The 17,313-nt window shown below is 47.2% G+C and overlaps 1 protein-coding gene across 4 annotated transcripts in view; it reads right to left on the bottom strand.

The window, feature by feature from the left end:
• The window catches only part of PI4KA (phosphatidylinositol 4-kinase alpha), a 548,133-nt gene that overhangs the window by 145,119 nt on the left and 385,701 nt on the right, over window positions 1-17,313 (bottom strand). For all 4 annotated transcript variants that reach the window (XM_085633226.1, XM_085633227.1, XM_085633225.1 and 1 more), the window contains 2 exons: window positions 12,059-12,166; window positions 4,104-4,231 (listed from right to left, as the gene is read on the bottom strand). In XM_085633226.1, coding sequence (XP_085489352.1) covers window positions 4,104-4,231; window positions 12,059-12,166 — 236 coding nt within the window. The remainder of the gene's footprint in view (window positions 1-4,103; window positions 4,232-12,058; window positions 12,167-17,313) is intronic.

Genomic DNA, 17,313 nt, shown 5'->3' on the forward strand with positions numbered 1-17,313 from the left:
CCTATCCTGCCTCTCTCCTGTGGGAGGGGGGCAGTAGCCTAATCCTGATAGGGTAGGGCCTCCCATCTTCAAGATGGCGAGAGCCCGGAGATGTGCTTCACCTCGCCTCCCCCACCTGAGGGGTGGGGTGGGCAGGCTGGCACATCCCCTGTCCTTGTATGGGGTTTCCGGCCAAGCTTCCCGCCAGAGTGGGGGGTTGCAGTGGCCTGGGGAAACTCCAAATGGCGGCATGCCTTTGAAGCTTCCCTTTGCTCATCCTGGGGGAGGAGATTTCTCACCTCACCCAGGATGTGCATTGTTGCAGGCCCGGGAGAGCAGGGGCTCTCCCACCCAGGGGTCCAGCAACGTGTCTGCTGTGTGGCAGCCTGGGCAGCCTCAGAGCAGACGTGGATTGTAAGTTAGCTGTAAGGGGGCATCTTCTAAGATGCCCTCTGGGGTGCTTAGTACATTAAATCCTACACTGGCATCAGTGTGGGTTCAATGTGCTGAGAAGTTTGATACCAAACTTCCCAGGCTTCAGTGTTGCCAATATGGTGCTGTGGAGCTCGTGTTTGACAAGCTCTCAGCACCATGTATTCTTAAATGACAGCACTGCACTTACAGTGCCCAGGAATGGACCCGGGTACTGTAGGGGCACAGGGCTCCTGCTCCTGTGCCCACACCATAGGCGTAATGCACCCAGCTAGAGGGGTGGCTGACATATGCCTTGGCAGTGTAGGTGATGGGCATGGTACACAGTGATGTGTGCCATGTCGACTCTTTGTTTTGTCCTGCACCCAGACACTCAGCCTGCAAGGGCAGTGTGTGTGTAAGGGTACAGGGCCTCTGAGGGTGGCACAATGAGTGCTGCAGCCCTTAGAGGCCTTCCCTGGTCACAAGGCCCTGGGTACCTAGGGTACCATTTACTAGGGGCTGACATGTGGCTAGGGTTTGCCAATTTGAAGTTTGTGAGGTTTAAGGAAGGAACATAGGCCCTGGGCACCTGATTGGCAGGAACCCAGGGTACACTCAATCGAAGTACATTCAGCAATTTAGCAAAAAGTGGGGGCATACCATGCAAGAAAGATGGCACTTTCTCACATACCCTAAGACCTGTAGTGCGTCTATCCACGGCAAAACATTAAGGGGTACATGCATCAAGCATTTTTGCCATTGCAAACGGCCGAATAGCAGAATCAGCCCGTTTGCCAATGCAAAAAATGCTTTTCGGATGCAGCAAACCCTATTTTGAGATTCGGTAACCTGTTACCGAATCGCAAAATAGATTTGCCATTCACTATTAGGAAGGGGCGTGTTTAGGGTGTCCCTTCCTAATATCGAATCGCATTGGTATGTAGGAATGTTTTGTGACCGAAATGCGGCAGCTAAACATTCGCATTTTACCACCTACTTCAAGTAAGGTAACCCATTCGCAAATGGGAAGGGGTCCCCAAGGGACCCCTTTCCCTTTGATGAATGTTTGTTACAGCGTTTTGTAAGAGCAGGCAGTGAAGCTAAGATGCTGATTATAAGTCATTCAGCTTGGACGAGGTGATAACCCCTCCTGCCAGAGCAGACATTGTTTACGACCTCAGAGAGCCTGGGCTCTCACCTCCATGGGTCAGAAACGGGTCTGTGTTGGCAGGCTGGGCAGGACCAGTCAGGCAATACACTAGAGGTCGGTAGAGTTTCAGGGGGTACCTCTAAGGTACCCTCTAGGTGCATGCATTAATAAATGAGGCCATTATGTAGCTGTTAAACTCTTTCTGACCAGTGCTCAGTACATACCTGGAGATGGCTTTCCTGTTCACTTGAACGGTCAGTAATAGAACTAGCCAGCACAGGGGCATATCTGCTCATGTAGATATGTCCTCACATATAATATAATGCACCCTGCCTCAGGGCTGTAAGGCCTGCTGTAGGAATGGCTTACAAATATTACATGCAGTGTTAGGAGACAAGGCACACAGGGTATGTGCAATGTCGTGTTTTCACTTTTTTGCTGCATCTTGTCCCTTAGAGTGGTACAAGATAGGCTGCAGCTCTTAGGGCCACTCTTTTTTACTGCTGCCCTAGGTACCAGGGGTACCACTTACTAGAGACTTACAGAGGTGTTAAAGGCCTAGTCGACTGGGGATCAACTGACCAGTTACCTTGTTTTGGGGAAAGAACACTGGCACTGGGGACCTGGGTAGAAGGAACCAAGTGCACTCCAGTAAAGTTGCATCAAATACCAAGCAAAAGGGGGGGGGGGGGGGGGGCTAGAGCAACAAAACCAGTTTCTGACACCTAGTAGAATCAGAGACTGAGGGAGATTCAAGAGGTAAGGAATCTGCAGGTTGAAGTAAAATGTTATCATGTATCTCTGGGTGTGCGAAAAATACAGCCTTTGCAAATCTGGTACAGGATCTTGTTTCAGACTCTGCATATTTCAAATCACTCTATGTATGGGGAACATTTTGGCACAAAGTCTAAATGAAAATCCTTTCCACAAAATAGGATTATACTGCAATCTTCAAATAAAAGCCTCCTCCAATCTGCCCCCATAACAAATCGTGATGGGAGGACGTAGGTGTTTTAGTCATAGAGCTAAGCTCTGCAATTCTTTATGAGAAACTCATTCTAAAATGTAAAGCAGTCTTTTCTGTTAAAGATGTAAAAGACCAACTTTTTTTTATAACCCATTCATGAACGTGATCAGCTAGTAGCGTGCCTTTGTACAGTGCTTAGAAATGTACAAACATCAAATTTACTATTTAAGTGTTTTGTTGCTTATCCATTCACAAGTGACCACACAAGGGCTTGCACTCAGAAAAGGTTCTCACATCCCAGGACTGAGGATGTTCACTGGGAAGTACAGAATGCAATCAAATCAGATATAAAAATACCATCCCATCACTTTATATTTACTTAATATTATTGGATGTTATGCTCATGAACACATATCACACCCCAATGCTTTTCACTAGGAACTGCAAATGGGGTTACAATTAAAGAGATCCCTGTGTTTTCAAGTGGTTTTAATTGATTGTGCCATTACTTAGGTGCTGAAGAAGAACAATCGTACTTTCATAGCCACGCTCTGTACCCAAGAAGTTTCACATTGCTCTGCATGCTGTATTACGCTTCTGCAGTAAGATAACTAACACACTTTACTTTCATAAGCTTAGACTATTTCCATCATTCCTCTTCCTTCAGGCTGACACTTTTAGAGATGCTCCCTTTACTATCTTACTACATCTAACATAGGGGTAAGATCTAGAGATCTCAAACTGCAGCAGGATTTGTGGAGCAGGTAACTTAATTCTCCACCCTTTTCTCTATCCCCTGGACTTGCTAGTCAGGAATGTATGGCCCAGGTTCTGGAACACCTTTAATCCCACCATCTCCACCTTTGCGAGCAAACACTACTCAAGTGCTTTTCTGAAAATGTGATGACATTTAAGGAACAGGATTTGAAGTAGAGGGCTCAGAAACTAACACTGGATGGGATATTCATGTTTAAACCACTCATAATAACACTAGAGAGGAAGTCATCAAATGTTCTGAACAAGCTGTCAACTTGTGAAGACTGCCAAAGATTATAGTGAATTAGTTAACAGAGGAGCCCCCTTTGCACTTAACCGCTCTTCACCAATTACCTACTGTCTCCACGGGCAAACGGGGGATAAGCTGTATCCAGTAGGAAGACTACCTGCCCATAAAGACTATTTTGGATTTTGCACTTGCTCTGCTGTAACTAAGTATTTTGAAGTTGGAGCATGACTGGGTGGCATCCAAAACACTGCACATATGTAGTCTTCCACCGCTGCTGAGAGGTTAAGTGGTAATAGTCAAGCCCACTCAGCAATACCTCCATTTCCGGTGTAGAATCCAGTGTACATTTTTACCACTGAACCAGTGCCTGACCCTGGGCCCTTTACAGTTATGTACCCTCCAGCATCATGGGCATGGTCCAGAAAATACTGCTGTCTCCTATCGATGGTGCTTCGGGCCATCTATTAACTAGCATGCTCAAAAGCCTGGGGGGGGGGGGGGGGGGGGGGGGATCCGTGTTTTTCCATCACTCCCTTCACAGACTTTCTTTCAGAGTGCACAGCAATAGAGTACAGATAACGGCTTACCCGGAGGGACGAGCTGGTTTGCTGTTAAATATTTCTTGTCTGAGAACATGGCTGTCCAGAAGCGGATCATAATGCTGATGTCTTCACGGAGCCTCTTCTCTCCTTGGGTTGGAAATTTTGGAGGAGAGCTACACCCAACAAAATATTTAAAAATATTTTGAGGTACAAAAACATATATTAGGATTATTAAAATACAAATTTGCAACCTCCGGGCAGGATGAAATCTTAATTGTTATACATGCAGACCAGGAAAAAGAATATGCTGACACTTGGAGACAGAATTCACATAAGTTACTGACCTTTAACTATGGTTTTGCAGCTCAATATTTACTACAATCACAAGCACTGCATACTCTGGCCATATACTGATCATATCTGCACTAACTGAAAAGGTGCAAAATAAAAAAAACGAATGTGCCTTGTGACCAGACCAAGTATGGCTTCTAGTGGAGTTTCAGAATTCTTTCCAATTTGAAGCCACCTTCAGATTTGTCTGGCACCACTTTTCACAGTGAAAAATCACTTCATCAAAAGCATCAAATCAGAATTGTATGGAAAACTTGTAAAGGAAGGCTGCTTGCGAGGGGAAGGGCACTGCCACTACGACATGCTCATACAGTAAAGCTCCACTTTTTCTAGATGTCACAAGGGGTAATCGGCCGCCTCTCTGTATGGACTTAATGGAGAAGACAGATTAAAATCAAAAGCCTACTTTTGAATTTATGACCTTTGTGGTTGGCTGTAATGCCATTATGTAGCACCCTTACAAGGGCAACAGGACGCTTTGCCAGCCCAGCTGAGAGAAGCAATGTCTCCTCCAAAGTGAATGGTTGCCCTCACAGAGCCCCACATAGATCCTCTCTAGTCTTCTAAACCTCTCTGAGAGACGATGCAGAGCATTCGTGATACAGGATGTGGGGCAGGATCCCTGGTCGATTTATCCCATAACATTGTATGGAAAATTATACTTACCCTGTAAGCATCTGTTTGTGGCATGTTATGTTGAAGATTTATATGGTGTGCATACTCCTGCCATCTAGTGTTGGACTTGGACGTATGCAACTAGTTTTTGTTCTAAGAAGTCTCTTCGAGTCATGAGGTGTGGGACGTTTTAAACTTTAGTATAGCAAGTTTGGATACGCTTGACAAGCCAATGCACAAAACCTGCTTTGGAAATAGTGCGCCCCTTGTGTGGCTTGGAGAAGGACATGAAGGGTTATTGTATCTTAAGAAAGGATTTTGTTCTATGCACACAATACATTAACTCTCTTTTGACATCCAGGGTATGCAAGGCATGTTTCGCTACAGACTCTGGATGTGGAAATAAGACTGGTAACTCAATTGTTCGATTGGGATGAAAACTGGAAATAACCTTAGAGAGAAATTTGGGGTTGGTTCCAAGTACCACCATCTCTGGATGAACCCTGAAGAAAGGCTCTTCTTATGTGAGAGCGTATACCTCACTGACTCGCATAAGGGAAGGGATAGCTACAAGAAAGGTTACCTTCCATGAAAGAAACTGAAGCAGGCAAGAGTAAAGGGCCTCAAAAGGAGGGCCCAAGAGCATAGTTAAGGAAATGTTGCAATTCCACACCAGAGAGGGAAGCATTCGGGCGGGATAACCTGCTTGAGACCTTCCACAAAGGTCTTAATGACTGGTATTCTGAAGAACAATGTGTGCTGCCTATTTTGTAGGTAAGCAGCCACCGCAAAATGTAACCGAATGGAGGTATAAGCAAGACCCGACTGCTGAAGGTGAAGGAGGCCCAAAGCGATTCCATTTGGCCGCATAGTATGCCCTGGTAGGCCTCTGTGCTTTGCGAAGAATGGCTATACATTCCTGTGATAGGTTGAGATAAAGAAACTCTCAGACCTCAGGAACCAGATTGCAAGTTTGAGCTTGATTGGGGTTTTGGAGGATTCCGTGGTTCTGCGTGAGACAGTCCAGCCTGTGGGGAAGCTTCTCGTGAGGAACCTGACGGAGTTCCAGCAGAGTAGAGTACCAAGGCTGGCGCGCCCAGGTTGGGGCTACTAGGATGAGGGCAAGAGATCTCTGCCTCAGCTTGCGGACTACAAACTGCAGGAGAGGCAGAAAACCATAGGCAAACATCCCTGTCAAATTCATCCATAGTGCGTTGCCCATGGATCGCAGGTGTGTTATCCTGGTGGCTGATGTGGAGGCCCTACACTGCGAGTGCCCACCAGCCCTGGGTTGTGTGATCTTGTAGATGCACTCTCCATCCGGTGAGCGAGAAGTCTGTGGTGATGGTCTCCTGCGGAACTAGGTCTAGAAAGGGCTGCCTCTGCAACAGGTTGTTGGTGTTCCACCACTGCAGAGAGCAAACGTATACAGCCCGAAATTAACACTAAATCCAGCCATAGACCCTCTGCCTGAGACCACTATGCTGCTAGTCTCTGCTCTAAGGGACTGATGCATAACTTTGCATGAGGAACTATTGCAATGCAGGAGACCATTAAGCCTAGCAAACGTATTACTGTCCTGACCGTTGCCTGACAATCTGGCTGGAAAAGAGGAGTCTGATTTTGGAAAGCCTTGTCCCTGACAAGGCTTGGGTAAGCTTTCCCCACCCTGGAGTATAGAGTAGCCCTGAGGAAGCGTTACACCTGAAAGGACTGAAGGTGGGATTTGGCTATTTTTAGCATGAATTCCAACCTGCGAAGGTTTGTGGTTGTTTGCAGGTGCGCCAGACATTACTGCTGCGTGGCGCTGTTGATCAGCAAGTTGTCGAGGTAAGAGAAGACGTGTATGCGGCCCCGCCTGAGGTGAGCGACTACCATGGCTAGACACTAGGTGAAGACATTGGGGTGACCCCTTAAGGCAGCACCTTGAACTGGTAATGTTGTCCACTCAACATAAAAGGGAAGGAATATGGAAATAGGCATCCTTCAAGTCGAGGGCCGTCATGAAGTTGCCTTGCCATAACAGAGGAATAACATCTTGAAGCGTGACCACCTAGAAATGTTCAGACAGGAGGAGCCGGAGGTCGAGTATAGGCCTGAGGGAGCCATCTTTCTTGGGAATCCAAAAGTACAGGTGTAGGAAGCTGGCTCTGTATATTATTTACCACTAGGTGGTTATACAGTGCAGAGTCCAGAGATTCCCCCAGTAAGTGTACAAGGCTCAATGCAAACCCAAGAAGCTCTCCTAGTGGTAGTGTGGTTGAGCAGCCTTAGGCCTAGCACAGAGTGTGAGACATTCATGGCACACACGACCAATAACTGACACACGACTGAAAAGGAGATCCACACCAATTTTATAATTTGTTTGGGTCTTATTTTAGGACCAAGATATTCGCATTTAGGTAAGTACATTTTTAAAGAAAAAAACTTTTCAGTTTCAAAAGTCATCATTAGTCAATGTTATCCTGTGGAGGAAAACAATAATGCGGCTACACAGGTAAAGACACGACTTACAGTTCCAGTCTTCGGGATCCGAGATAAGCAAGGGGCAAGGGTCAGGTTAGTACCAAAACTGCACCACCAGCGGCACAGGCAGAAGTCAAAAGCAGAGTTTGGCCCAATGCGTTTCAAGGGAGACTGGGGGTGCTCGAAGCCACACTGCTTACAGATGGGTAAATCAGTTGCAGGGACCAAACTTTGGGGATTAGGTCAAGCACGGGTTCCCAGCCCATGTACTCCATATAGCTTCCCTTAAGAATTGACTTAAGTATTGTAGGGGTGTATCTACTCATGCAGATGGGCCCTCACCTGTGGTATAGTGCACCCTGACTTAGGGCTGTAAGGCCTGCTAGAGGGGTGACTTACCTATCCCTTTAGGCAGCCCTGGCATCCCCAGGCAGGATGCCATATTGACTTTGCCATTTTTCACCTCAGAGGCATGCAAGCTGCAAGGGCACTGGCATGGTCCTAGTGAGAGGGTCCCAGGTGACCCTCTACAGCTTCCATGCCCTAGGTACCCAGGGTACCACTTACTAGGGACTTACAACTTACAAAAGTACCAATTGTGGATATCTTTTTAGGGAAGAAGCACTGAGACAGGGGACCTGGTGGGCAGGGACCCTGTGCACTACAATCGAAACTGCATCACATACCAGGCAAAAAGTGGGGGCTAACCATGTCAAAAGAGGCACTTTCTCAAAACAGCGAGTACACCTTTTTGCAGTACTGTCTCTATGGCCCCTTTGACAAGAGGTGCGTGCATGTCCTCTTGTAACAGACACTGGTGTTCTGTGGGCAACTTAGGTGTGCGTGGGAGCTGTAGGGTGAGTTCTAAACAATCTCCCTCCCGTATAATATCTAGAGCCCAGCGGTTGATGGTCATTGCCTCCTAGTGAGGCATAAACCTCTGCAACCTGTCCCTGACAGGTGCTGGATGGTCGGTGGAAGAAGGAGGGTGTTACTGTTTGGGGCAGTGGCTCCTTCAGGAATCCAAATTGACCTACCATTGCCCCTCTGTACCCACCCTCTGTACCCTCCCCTGTAGTAACTCCGTGTGTGGCGGTCTGCTGCTGTTTGTCTAGTGTAGGTGGTGGAAGTCGTGGCATGGCAACTGTTTTGGCTGTGCTGCGGTCCTGGTCTTTAGGTGTCTGAGATGTGTTACTATCGATTAAATAAGGGGTGTCTGTTCCAGCCGACTCTGTTCTCATCAGATTTATGGCTTCAGGTTGGGGAGGATGAGGTGTTTGTGAAATGACTGGGTTTTGACCAGGCACAATTGACCTGGTGACCTTTGCATTACATGGAAAACCAAGAATACATTTGTTGAGCTAGTGCTGGGAAGAGGTATATCATGGGAATTTGCTGTTACAGCAGTCGACACTTCGAATAGACATATAAACTGCAGTAAGAATAGAAAATGGTAAACATGGAAGGGGTGCCAGCTGGCTTGTTTATAGGACACCTTCACGTCCTGCCTTTACATATGCTGGAGTCCATTTTCTACTTCCATCCACATGGGGTAATCGGTAGCCGGTGATAATCTGAAGTCACTGATACCTGACCTTCTGAGTAACTGTGTCCTTTCTTGAAATTGGATGAGCCAGACTATTGTGACCATCACGCTCCTCTGGTCTGCAGAGATGGCTAGTAGGACCACCAATAGAAGGAGTACTGTTGTTGCTGCTGTGGGTAATATGGCTGATGTTGAGGGTAGGAACTTCTAAATGTCCGGTGGACCTGGGTTCTTGAGCCCCAGAAGGATTGCTGTCTATTTGCCTTATTAGAAACTAATTATCTAGCTTTCGTCTGTCTTTTCAAGTTCTGATGGTCATAATCGACTTGGCAGTGTTCACCACTGAAGGGAATGTTCAGAATGCATTTTTGGATCTCTAGGAGAAATGTGGTACATCTAAGCCACTATTGACATTGAGTGCCCACAGAATCCTACAATACATTCATTCATTGCTGCATCTACAAAAGATCTGAAAGCTCTCCTTCACTTACTACGGCAACAGCCTCCTCTCTTGAATGAGCTCAAGTTGAGGGCCAATATCATTTTACATTTGGCAAGCACAGCACTCTAAGAATGCCACATCAGGAGAGCATAGAACATCAACGGGCACCGTTATGTTGTGGAAGAGGTGTGGTGCAGCAGCCAGGGCAGCTGACTCCGGAACCCGGGGGCTCACGGTTCCATCCCTGGTGCCGGCGGCAGATCTGCCCAGCATCATGTGACTCTGGACAATAGCTCGCTTAATCTTCCCGACGGCTCCCAGCGCCTTGACACCTCCGGCTAATTGTTCTTGCTTTACAAATACTGACATTTATATGAGCAGTAAAGAGGTCCAATTAAGGCTGTCCCCACCATGCAAAGAGCTCCTGAACTACGAAAAAGATGCACTCATGGTTGACAAGATGAAAGCCACTGAGGCTATCAGCCCTAGTGTTCAGAGAGCTGGCCAGGTGGCAACTAACCACATTCCATGCCGGTGTGCCCAAGTTCAGAGCCTCAACACTTCCAGACAGAGAAGGAGAGATCTCATTCCTCCGTTTCATGATGTACCACATCGAGGTTGTACTGTCCGTCTAGATCTGGATGGAATGGCCGCAAAGGGAAACTGCTTTCAGTTCAAGCAGGTTAATATGAAGTGCCTGTGATCTCCAATTTCCCCAGATGTGTACCCCACACAAGTGTAGATTAATCTGTCACCATAGTGACCACAGCTGGATGAGAGGATAGAACTTACCTTGGATTAGGTTCTATTCTGCTTATCACCAGTCTAAGTCAACTGCAGTGTCTGTGGAGATCACAATGGTGAACGCCAGATCTCCCTTGTGCTGGAACTATTCCCTGTGGAGACACCACTGGAGAGCCCTCATGTGAAGGCATACATGCATCACCTGGAGGATGCAGGAACCCAGCAGACCCAGCAGGCATAGAACCAACAGGACTGGAATTCCATCTTCTTTCAGAAACATCAGAATCGTATCCTGAATGTGCAGGGACCGTGATGTTGTATTCAGTATTGCCTCAATAAACAGGTGGTGCTGAGAGGGCTTTAGGTGACACGTTGATGGAAAATCCCAAGTCGAACAGCACGGATGCAATTACCTGCAAGTGGTAAAACACCAGCTGCGGCAACCCAGGTTTGAGAAGCAAATTGTCAAGAGAAGAAACCACAGGACCGGAGATAAGCTGCAACCACCACAACTCCCGTTCTAACTATGAAAGGTGCCAATGTCAAACCAAACAAGTAGACAGTGGACCATTTCACCTGCTGCAGTAGCCACAGATGGTCCTCTGACCAAAGGGGCTTTAGGGTTTGTATATGAGAATAGTGCTGAAGGAAGGGTAGGATGTACCTCCTTACTACTATTTGAATGACCCATTGATCTACCTACAGGAAGATGGGGCAACTGATGCACCACGGATACTTTCTTAAGGACGTGCAGAAAAATACCAGCTCTGCTGGAGTAGATCCTGGAAGTAGATCATAGTCACCATCTGAGGATGTATCTAGCCCACTAGTATTCTGCAATGCTACATACTCGGCCACCTCAGATGTGGGGAGTGGCAGAAACAGTGCTGCCTCACTGTCATCTGTATCCTAATGCCCCTGAGACATCTACAGGAGAAAGGAGTCTGTGCCAAAAATGTAATGATGGCGGGCACCATGACGATCCACCCTGCATTTCTTTTCCTCTAGTAGTATCTTAGCCACCCAGTGTCTTGTGTGGGGCCAGCAGTACATCCTGAAGCAACTGAGGTGGTGCAGATGAGGCAGTGCCGGAGTTAAAGGGGGGAGAGCAGGAGGAAGGTGCTAGCAGAACAAGAGGGACACTTGGCAGTATGGTACTAAAGATAGTCGTCATGGGGTTCAATTTTCAATATTTGACTGTCACAGCTATGACAGCTCTAGATCCACATCTAAAGACGTGGAAAACAGGAACTGACAAGAGGGCACTGAGGTGCGTGTTGTATGGCTCCAACGATGTCACTATGAAAACCCACTTCCATTGTTGAGACTGAGCCAGCATCCCCTACTGGCATGAGAGAGCTATGTAAGAAGTGTCTATATCTAGTGTAGCACCTGGGATATTAAAGAAGTGAGGAATTTAAGGAAGAATGTAGATTATAAAGGTTCTCTACTTTCTCACTCAAATGATTTGCTTGACCTTCACATGAGAATAGAATTCCAGAGGGTCAAGATGAGAAGTACCAAAACTACTCACATTTAATGGACGCCTACAAAGGGAATACTGGCTCGAAATAGCTTAACCCGTTGTACATAGAGGAATTTTAAAAATATCTAGCAAGAAGCTGAAGACAGGAGGACTCATAACATGTCTAAATAAACAGATTTAAAAGAAGCAAAGAGGGTAGGTATCAAGTAAATGATTCCTTTCAGAAAAAAACAAAAACCCAACACCTATTTCTACAGTGCAACAAATGTAGATACAAAGTGAGTTTTATTGCTGTAAAAAATAAATGCCTCACCACACCCTTAGAAGGTGCCAGATATCAAACACAGTACCTGAAGTAATCGAACGCAGTGGAATAGATCTTCTCACGCATGATGTTTCGAATGGTGGCATTGGGAACAACATCTGCATGCAGCAGGGAGAGTCCCAGGGACAGCAGCCTGTGGTAAGAAAGAGAAAGGCACTGAACAGAGGAGGATAGACAGCATACCATGCATAGCTGATCATTATCAAACAGACTTCTGGCTGTGGTCTTACGCTATCAGTTAAGCAATGTACACTGTTTAATATGCAAGTGTCTACATCTCTTATGTCCTGATAAAAAAATACAAATAAATGGTGCCTGAAAGCGCATCGTGGAGAAAAAAAGCAGCCCAGTAGCAAATTGCACCTCCTTGCAGTTATGGGGTGTTACTGGTGGGTCTGGGGGAGGGTGCTTGTAGGAAGCTGGCTCTGTATATACTATACCAAAGTGAGGTATAGTGTGCACAAAATCCAGTGGAACCTCAAAGGTAGGCAGAGGTAAAGTTAGATAGCACCTCACTCTCTATTTGTGGTAGTGTGGCCGAGCAGTAAGGCAGTATCAGAGGACAGTGTTAACCATTTGTTGTACACACCCAGTCAGCAAACAAATTCACACACTCAAAGACTGAACTTCAGACCAATTGTTTTTGTATAAAAATATTCCTTTAGTTATTTTATTTTCTAGAACCAAGCAAGCCTGGCACGGGTAAGCAATAAATACTTTACAGTAGTAATGCAGTTTGTAAATATTTTGAATTGTAATTGCATATGCACTTTGTTTTGACTTACAGTATGGTTGCAGAGAAATGCAATACTTTGTAGATACAGTACATAGACTTGAATGGGCTTTTCAGTAAAATACCAGGTAAGTTACTTTTTGGATTACTTTTCTTACACAGAGTAGTATACCTAGATACTACTCTGGGACATTTCCTGTAAACAGGTAAGTAAAATCGTTTTTGGTAAACAGTGCAATTTTGAAGAATTTCTTTAGGTTTTTAAACTCCAGACTTAGAAACTTTTCCAAGAAAAACAGTCAGTGTTATCCTATGGAGGAAAGGAATATGCTACTTACCAGTATGCATCTGTTCTTGGCATGTAGAGCTGCATAGTTGTACACTTTGCATAGATCGCCATCTGGTGTTGGGCCCGGATGTTTGCAGTTTGTTTTTGTTCTTGGACAGTCTTTGGAAGTCACGAGTTCGGTGACTCCTCCTTTGGTCCGTAGTGCGTATGGGCTTCGGCTCTATCCTCAGATTGTTTTTCGCCAGCAGGGAAATGATGGAGCGTAGTAATAACAGTGAGAAACCCATGTGTGTTGTATCTAAATAAGATAGACTGGAACGGATACAGGTAGCCGGGGAGGCAGGTGGGCGTGTACAACTATGCAGCTCTACATGCCAAGAACAGATGCATACTGGTAAGTAGCATATTCCGTTCGAGGCATATGAGCTGCAGATTGTACACTTTGCATAGATTATATAGCAGTACCCAGCCCTAGCGGCGACCACCGGTATCCGTTGCAGCGGTTTGAAATAGTGTCTTTAGTACAGCCTGGCCCACACTAGCTTGTTGCTTGGAATGCACGTCTACACAGTAATGTTTTGTGAAGGTGTGCGGTGTTGACCATGTGGCTGCTTTGCAGATGTCATCTAAGGGTATGTTCCCTAGAAAATCCATAGAAGCCCCTATCTTTCTTGTAGAGTGGGCTTTAGGTGGAACAGATAATGTTCTTTTTGCCTTGTGATAGCAAATTTGTATGCACTTTACAATCCACCTAGCTATCCCTGATTTAGAGATGGGGTTGCCTTTATGTGGTGGAGAGAAGGAGACAAACAATTGTTTAGTCTTTCTGAAAGGTTGCGTTCTTTGTATGTAGTACAGTAAAGCCCTCTTAACATCAAGTGTATATAGAGCCCTTTCCGCAACAGATTGAGGTTGCGAGAAAAAGACAGGCAATTCCACCGATTGATTAAGATGGAAGGGGGAAATGACCTTGGGCAGAAATGTTGGACTTGTACGAAGTATCACTTTGCTGTGATGTATTTGTAAGAAGGGTTCCTGTATAGTGAACGCTTGTATTTCACTAACCCTTCTAAGGGAAGTGATAGCTACGAGAAAAGCTGTTTTCCAGGTGAGGAACTGTAGCTCATATTTATGCATTGGTTCGAAGGGCGGACCCATTAGCCTTGTAAGAACTACATTTAGATTCCATACAGGAGAAGGTGGTGCCCTGGGCGGAATTATGCGTTTAAGGCCTTCCATAAAGGCTTTAATAGCGGGCACTCTGAACAGTGATAAATGCAGTGATAAATCGCTGCTAGGTGTAGGCGTATGGAAGAATATGCCAGGTTACACCTTTGAAGATGGAGTAGATAGCATATTATGTGTTGTATGGATGCATCCAAAGGGTTGATTGTATTGTTACGGCAGTAAACAACAAATCTCTTCCACTTTGCGGCATAGCATGCTCGAGTGGTAGGACGTCTGGCTTCCTTGATAATATTCATGCAGTCAGGGGGAAGGTTAAGGTATCCAAATTCTAAGATTTCAGGAGCCAGATCGCAAGGTTGAGCTGAGCTGAGTCCGGGTGTCTGATTTCTCCATGGTTCTGAGTTAGGAGGCATGGGGACAGGTGCAGTTTTTGATGTGGTACCACTGATAGCTGTAATAGTGTGGTGTACCACGGCTGCCTGGCCCATGTTGGGGCTACCAGAATGAGTGTGAGGGAGTGCTGTTGTAGTTTCCTGACCACTAATGGAATTAGTGGGAGAGGTGGAAAGGCGTATGCAAATTTGCCTGACCAGTTCATCCATATCGCATTGCCTTTGGACAATGGGTGTGGGTATCTGGCGGCGAAGCTTGGGCATTTTTTGTTTTCGTGGGTGGCGAAGAGGTCTATCTGAGGATGCCCCCACTTGCGGAAGAATGGGCGAAGAACTTGTGGATGCAGTTCCCATTCGTGTATTTGTTGCGTTTGTCTGCTGAGCAGATCTGCCATGGTGTTTTGTATGCCTGGGACGTGTTGTGTCAGGAGAAAGATGTTTTGTGGAATTGCCCATCTCCATATGCTCTGTGCTAAGCGGGAGAGCTGGGGAGAGTGTGTCCCCCCCTGTTTTTGAATATAATACATTGCAGTCATATTGTCTGTGCGAATGAGGACTGCTTTGGCTGAAATCTGTTTTTTTTTTTTTTTTTTTTAAAAACCTTTATTTGTGCATAGTAAAAGAACAAATACGGGCCTACAACCATCAGGCCGGCCACAATACGGTTGAGCACAGAGACAAACAATACATCCCCTGTGCGTCAAGGTCAAGATTAGCAACGATTCAGGATTCATACACTGGAGGGATCCTTGACACCGGGGGAAGGAGAAGTGAAGGTTAATTTTAAGGTTTTCAAAAAAATTTTTATCGGGAAAAAAGTCAGTAAAGGATAGAAACAAGGAGATTCGAGTCCGCAAGTCGGCTTCATACACTGGAGAGCAGCAGCATCATTAAAACAGCCATAGAAAATCTCATACAGTAAGGCGATGCAATTAGATAACAGGATCATCACAGTAGTAAATACGCACCCCCTAAAAGCCGCCCCCACTCAATCCACCCCACACCCGGACCCCGAATCGAAACAAGTTTAGCGCAGAGACATGAAAGAAAGAGGCCCATAGAACTAAAAAAGAAACAGTAAATTACCCCCCCACCCTACACCAATGCGGAGGCTATGGCCTACCCCCCCCCCCAGCATAGTGCCTGTCGCCCAATGAACCCGAAATATAGACGAGAGAGAAAGTAGGAATAGAGTAAAGAAACTAAGAGAAGAAAGAAGAAAGGAGGCGGGGAGGAGCCCACGTATCCTCAGGAGCGCCCGACACCACCGGCCAACCAAGCCTCCACACACTGAAACCCCACTACACCCAAAGGCGGTCGTGGGAAGATAGCATGTAACACCACGGAAATGAAGGCAGACAGATCGAGACGAGTGCGCACAACATAAGTAGACAATTCCAGTCCCAGTCCAGCCCGGCCGTGAAGCCATGATGATAGAAAGTAATCTAGCCCTGGCCCGATCGCGGGCGTACGATTAGACCCGCCCCCTCGTGAATGCCCCGCATCCCGAACAGACAAAGACAATATGGCCACTTGGGAGAAGATGGAGAAGTAGAGTCACAAAATGGCCGCCGATCATCTATTGAGGTCCCCTTGCACACCATATAAAATCCAGACCTGGCTTGTAAAGTACATGAGTTCCACATAAAAGGAGTCGTAGGCCACCGTGAACAGTTCCTCGAGGTCGCCAGGTGTAGTTCAGCTGGAAACTCCTGCGGGCACGGTGAGGCAGGCAACAACAAAGCAGGCAGCAATGACCGGGGAAACAAAGTATCTGCCATTGAGCAGGAGAGCGATTGATCCTGAGCGCCGGGAAAGCCAAATGCAGACACCAGTGTAGCACCGTTATACCCAGTCGTTGCTTCCCCGCAGGAGGACCACAGCACTGGCAGACTCACGTCTTGTTGATCACAAACGGGGCGCTCACGGCCCGCAGCAGACAGTGTAGAGTCGAACCGCTCACTCAGCGTTTGCAAGCCGACACACAATTGCAGACGAAAGTCCCGCAGGGCAGCCAGAACGGAGCCGTATGTCAGCGGAAGCTGCGTCCCCCCAACGGCAGCAATCCGGGACGGCACTGGGGAGCTGGAGTCTGGTAGAGGGAGGGCGAAGCGGGCAGCGGGCGAGACCGGAGCATCACCCCCCAGCAGCGAGCAGGCAATCAGCGCCATGTTTTACCGTTGAACGGTACCGTGGCCAGGGGGGGGATCGTGACAAGGAGGCAATTCCCAACAGGTCTGCGCCGCAACAGGTGAAAGCCAGTAGTCTCTTCCCCTCCCTCAGGCTCTCTTTGCAGCCGACTAGACCATAGAAGAAGGGGGTCTGCAGCCTTCTACAGCGTGGTCCACAGAGCGGGGTAGGAGACCCGCCACACCGGGGCTTACCCTCTGGCTCCAGCCCATCAGATGCAGGGTACAGGAGGTGTCCGGGCGTCTCTCTCCCGGCTCTTCTGGCGACCGTGCGTGGCGTGAGGCGGGATCGGGACCTCGGGCTCAGATTTGCACCAGCGGGTCCGGTGACTGCAACGATTCCAGGGGGCCGGCCGAGGCCACAGTAGAGCAAGGGTCCAGGGCGGGGAACAAAGGCACCAAAAACTCCGGCATCCGGGCGGGCTAAGACTTCGGGAAAGCGGCGGCGCAGTCAGCGCGTCGTCGCACGCGTTGCACCTCGAAAATCGG

This window comes from Triturus cristatus, chromosome 11 (genome assembly GCF_964204655.1).
Source record: "Triturus cristatus chromosome 11, aTriCri1.1, whole genome shotgun sequence".
Lineage (NCBI taxonomy): Eukaryota > Metazoa > Chordata > Amphibia > Caudata > Salamandridae > Triturus > Triturus cristatus.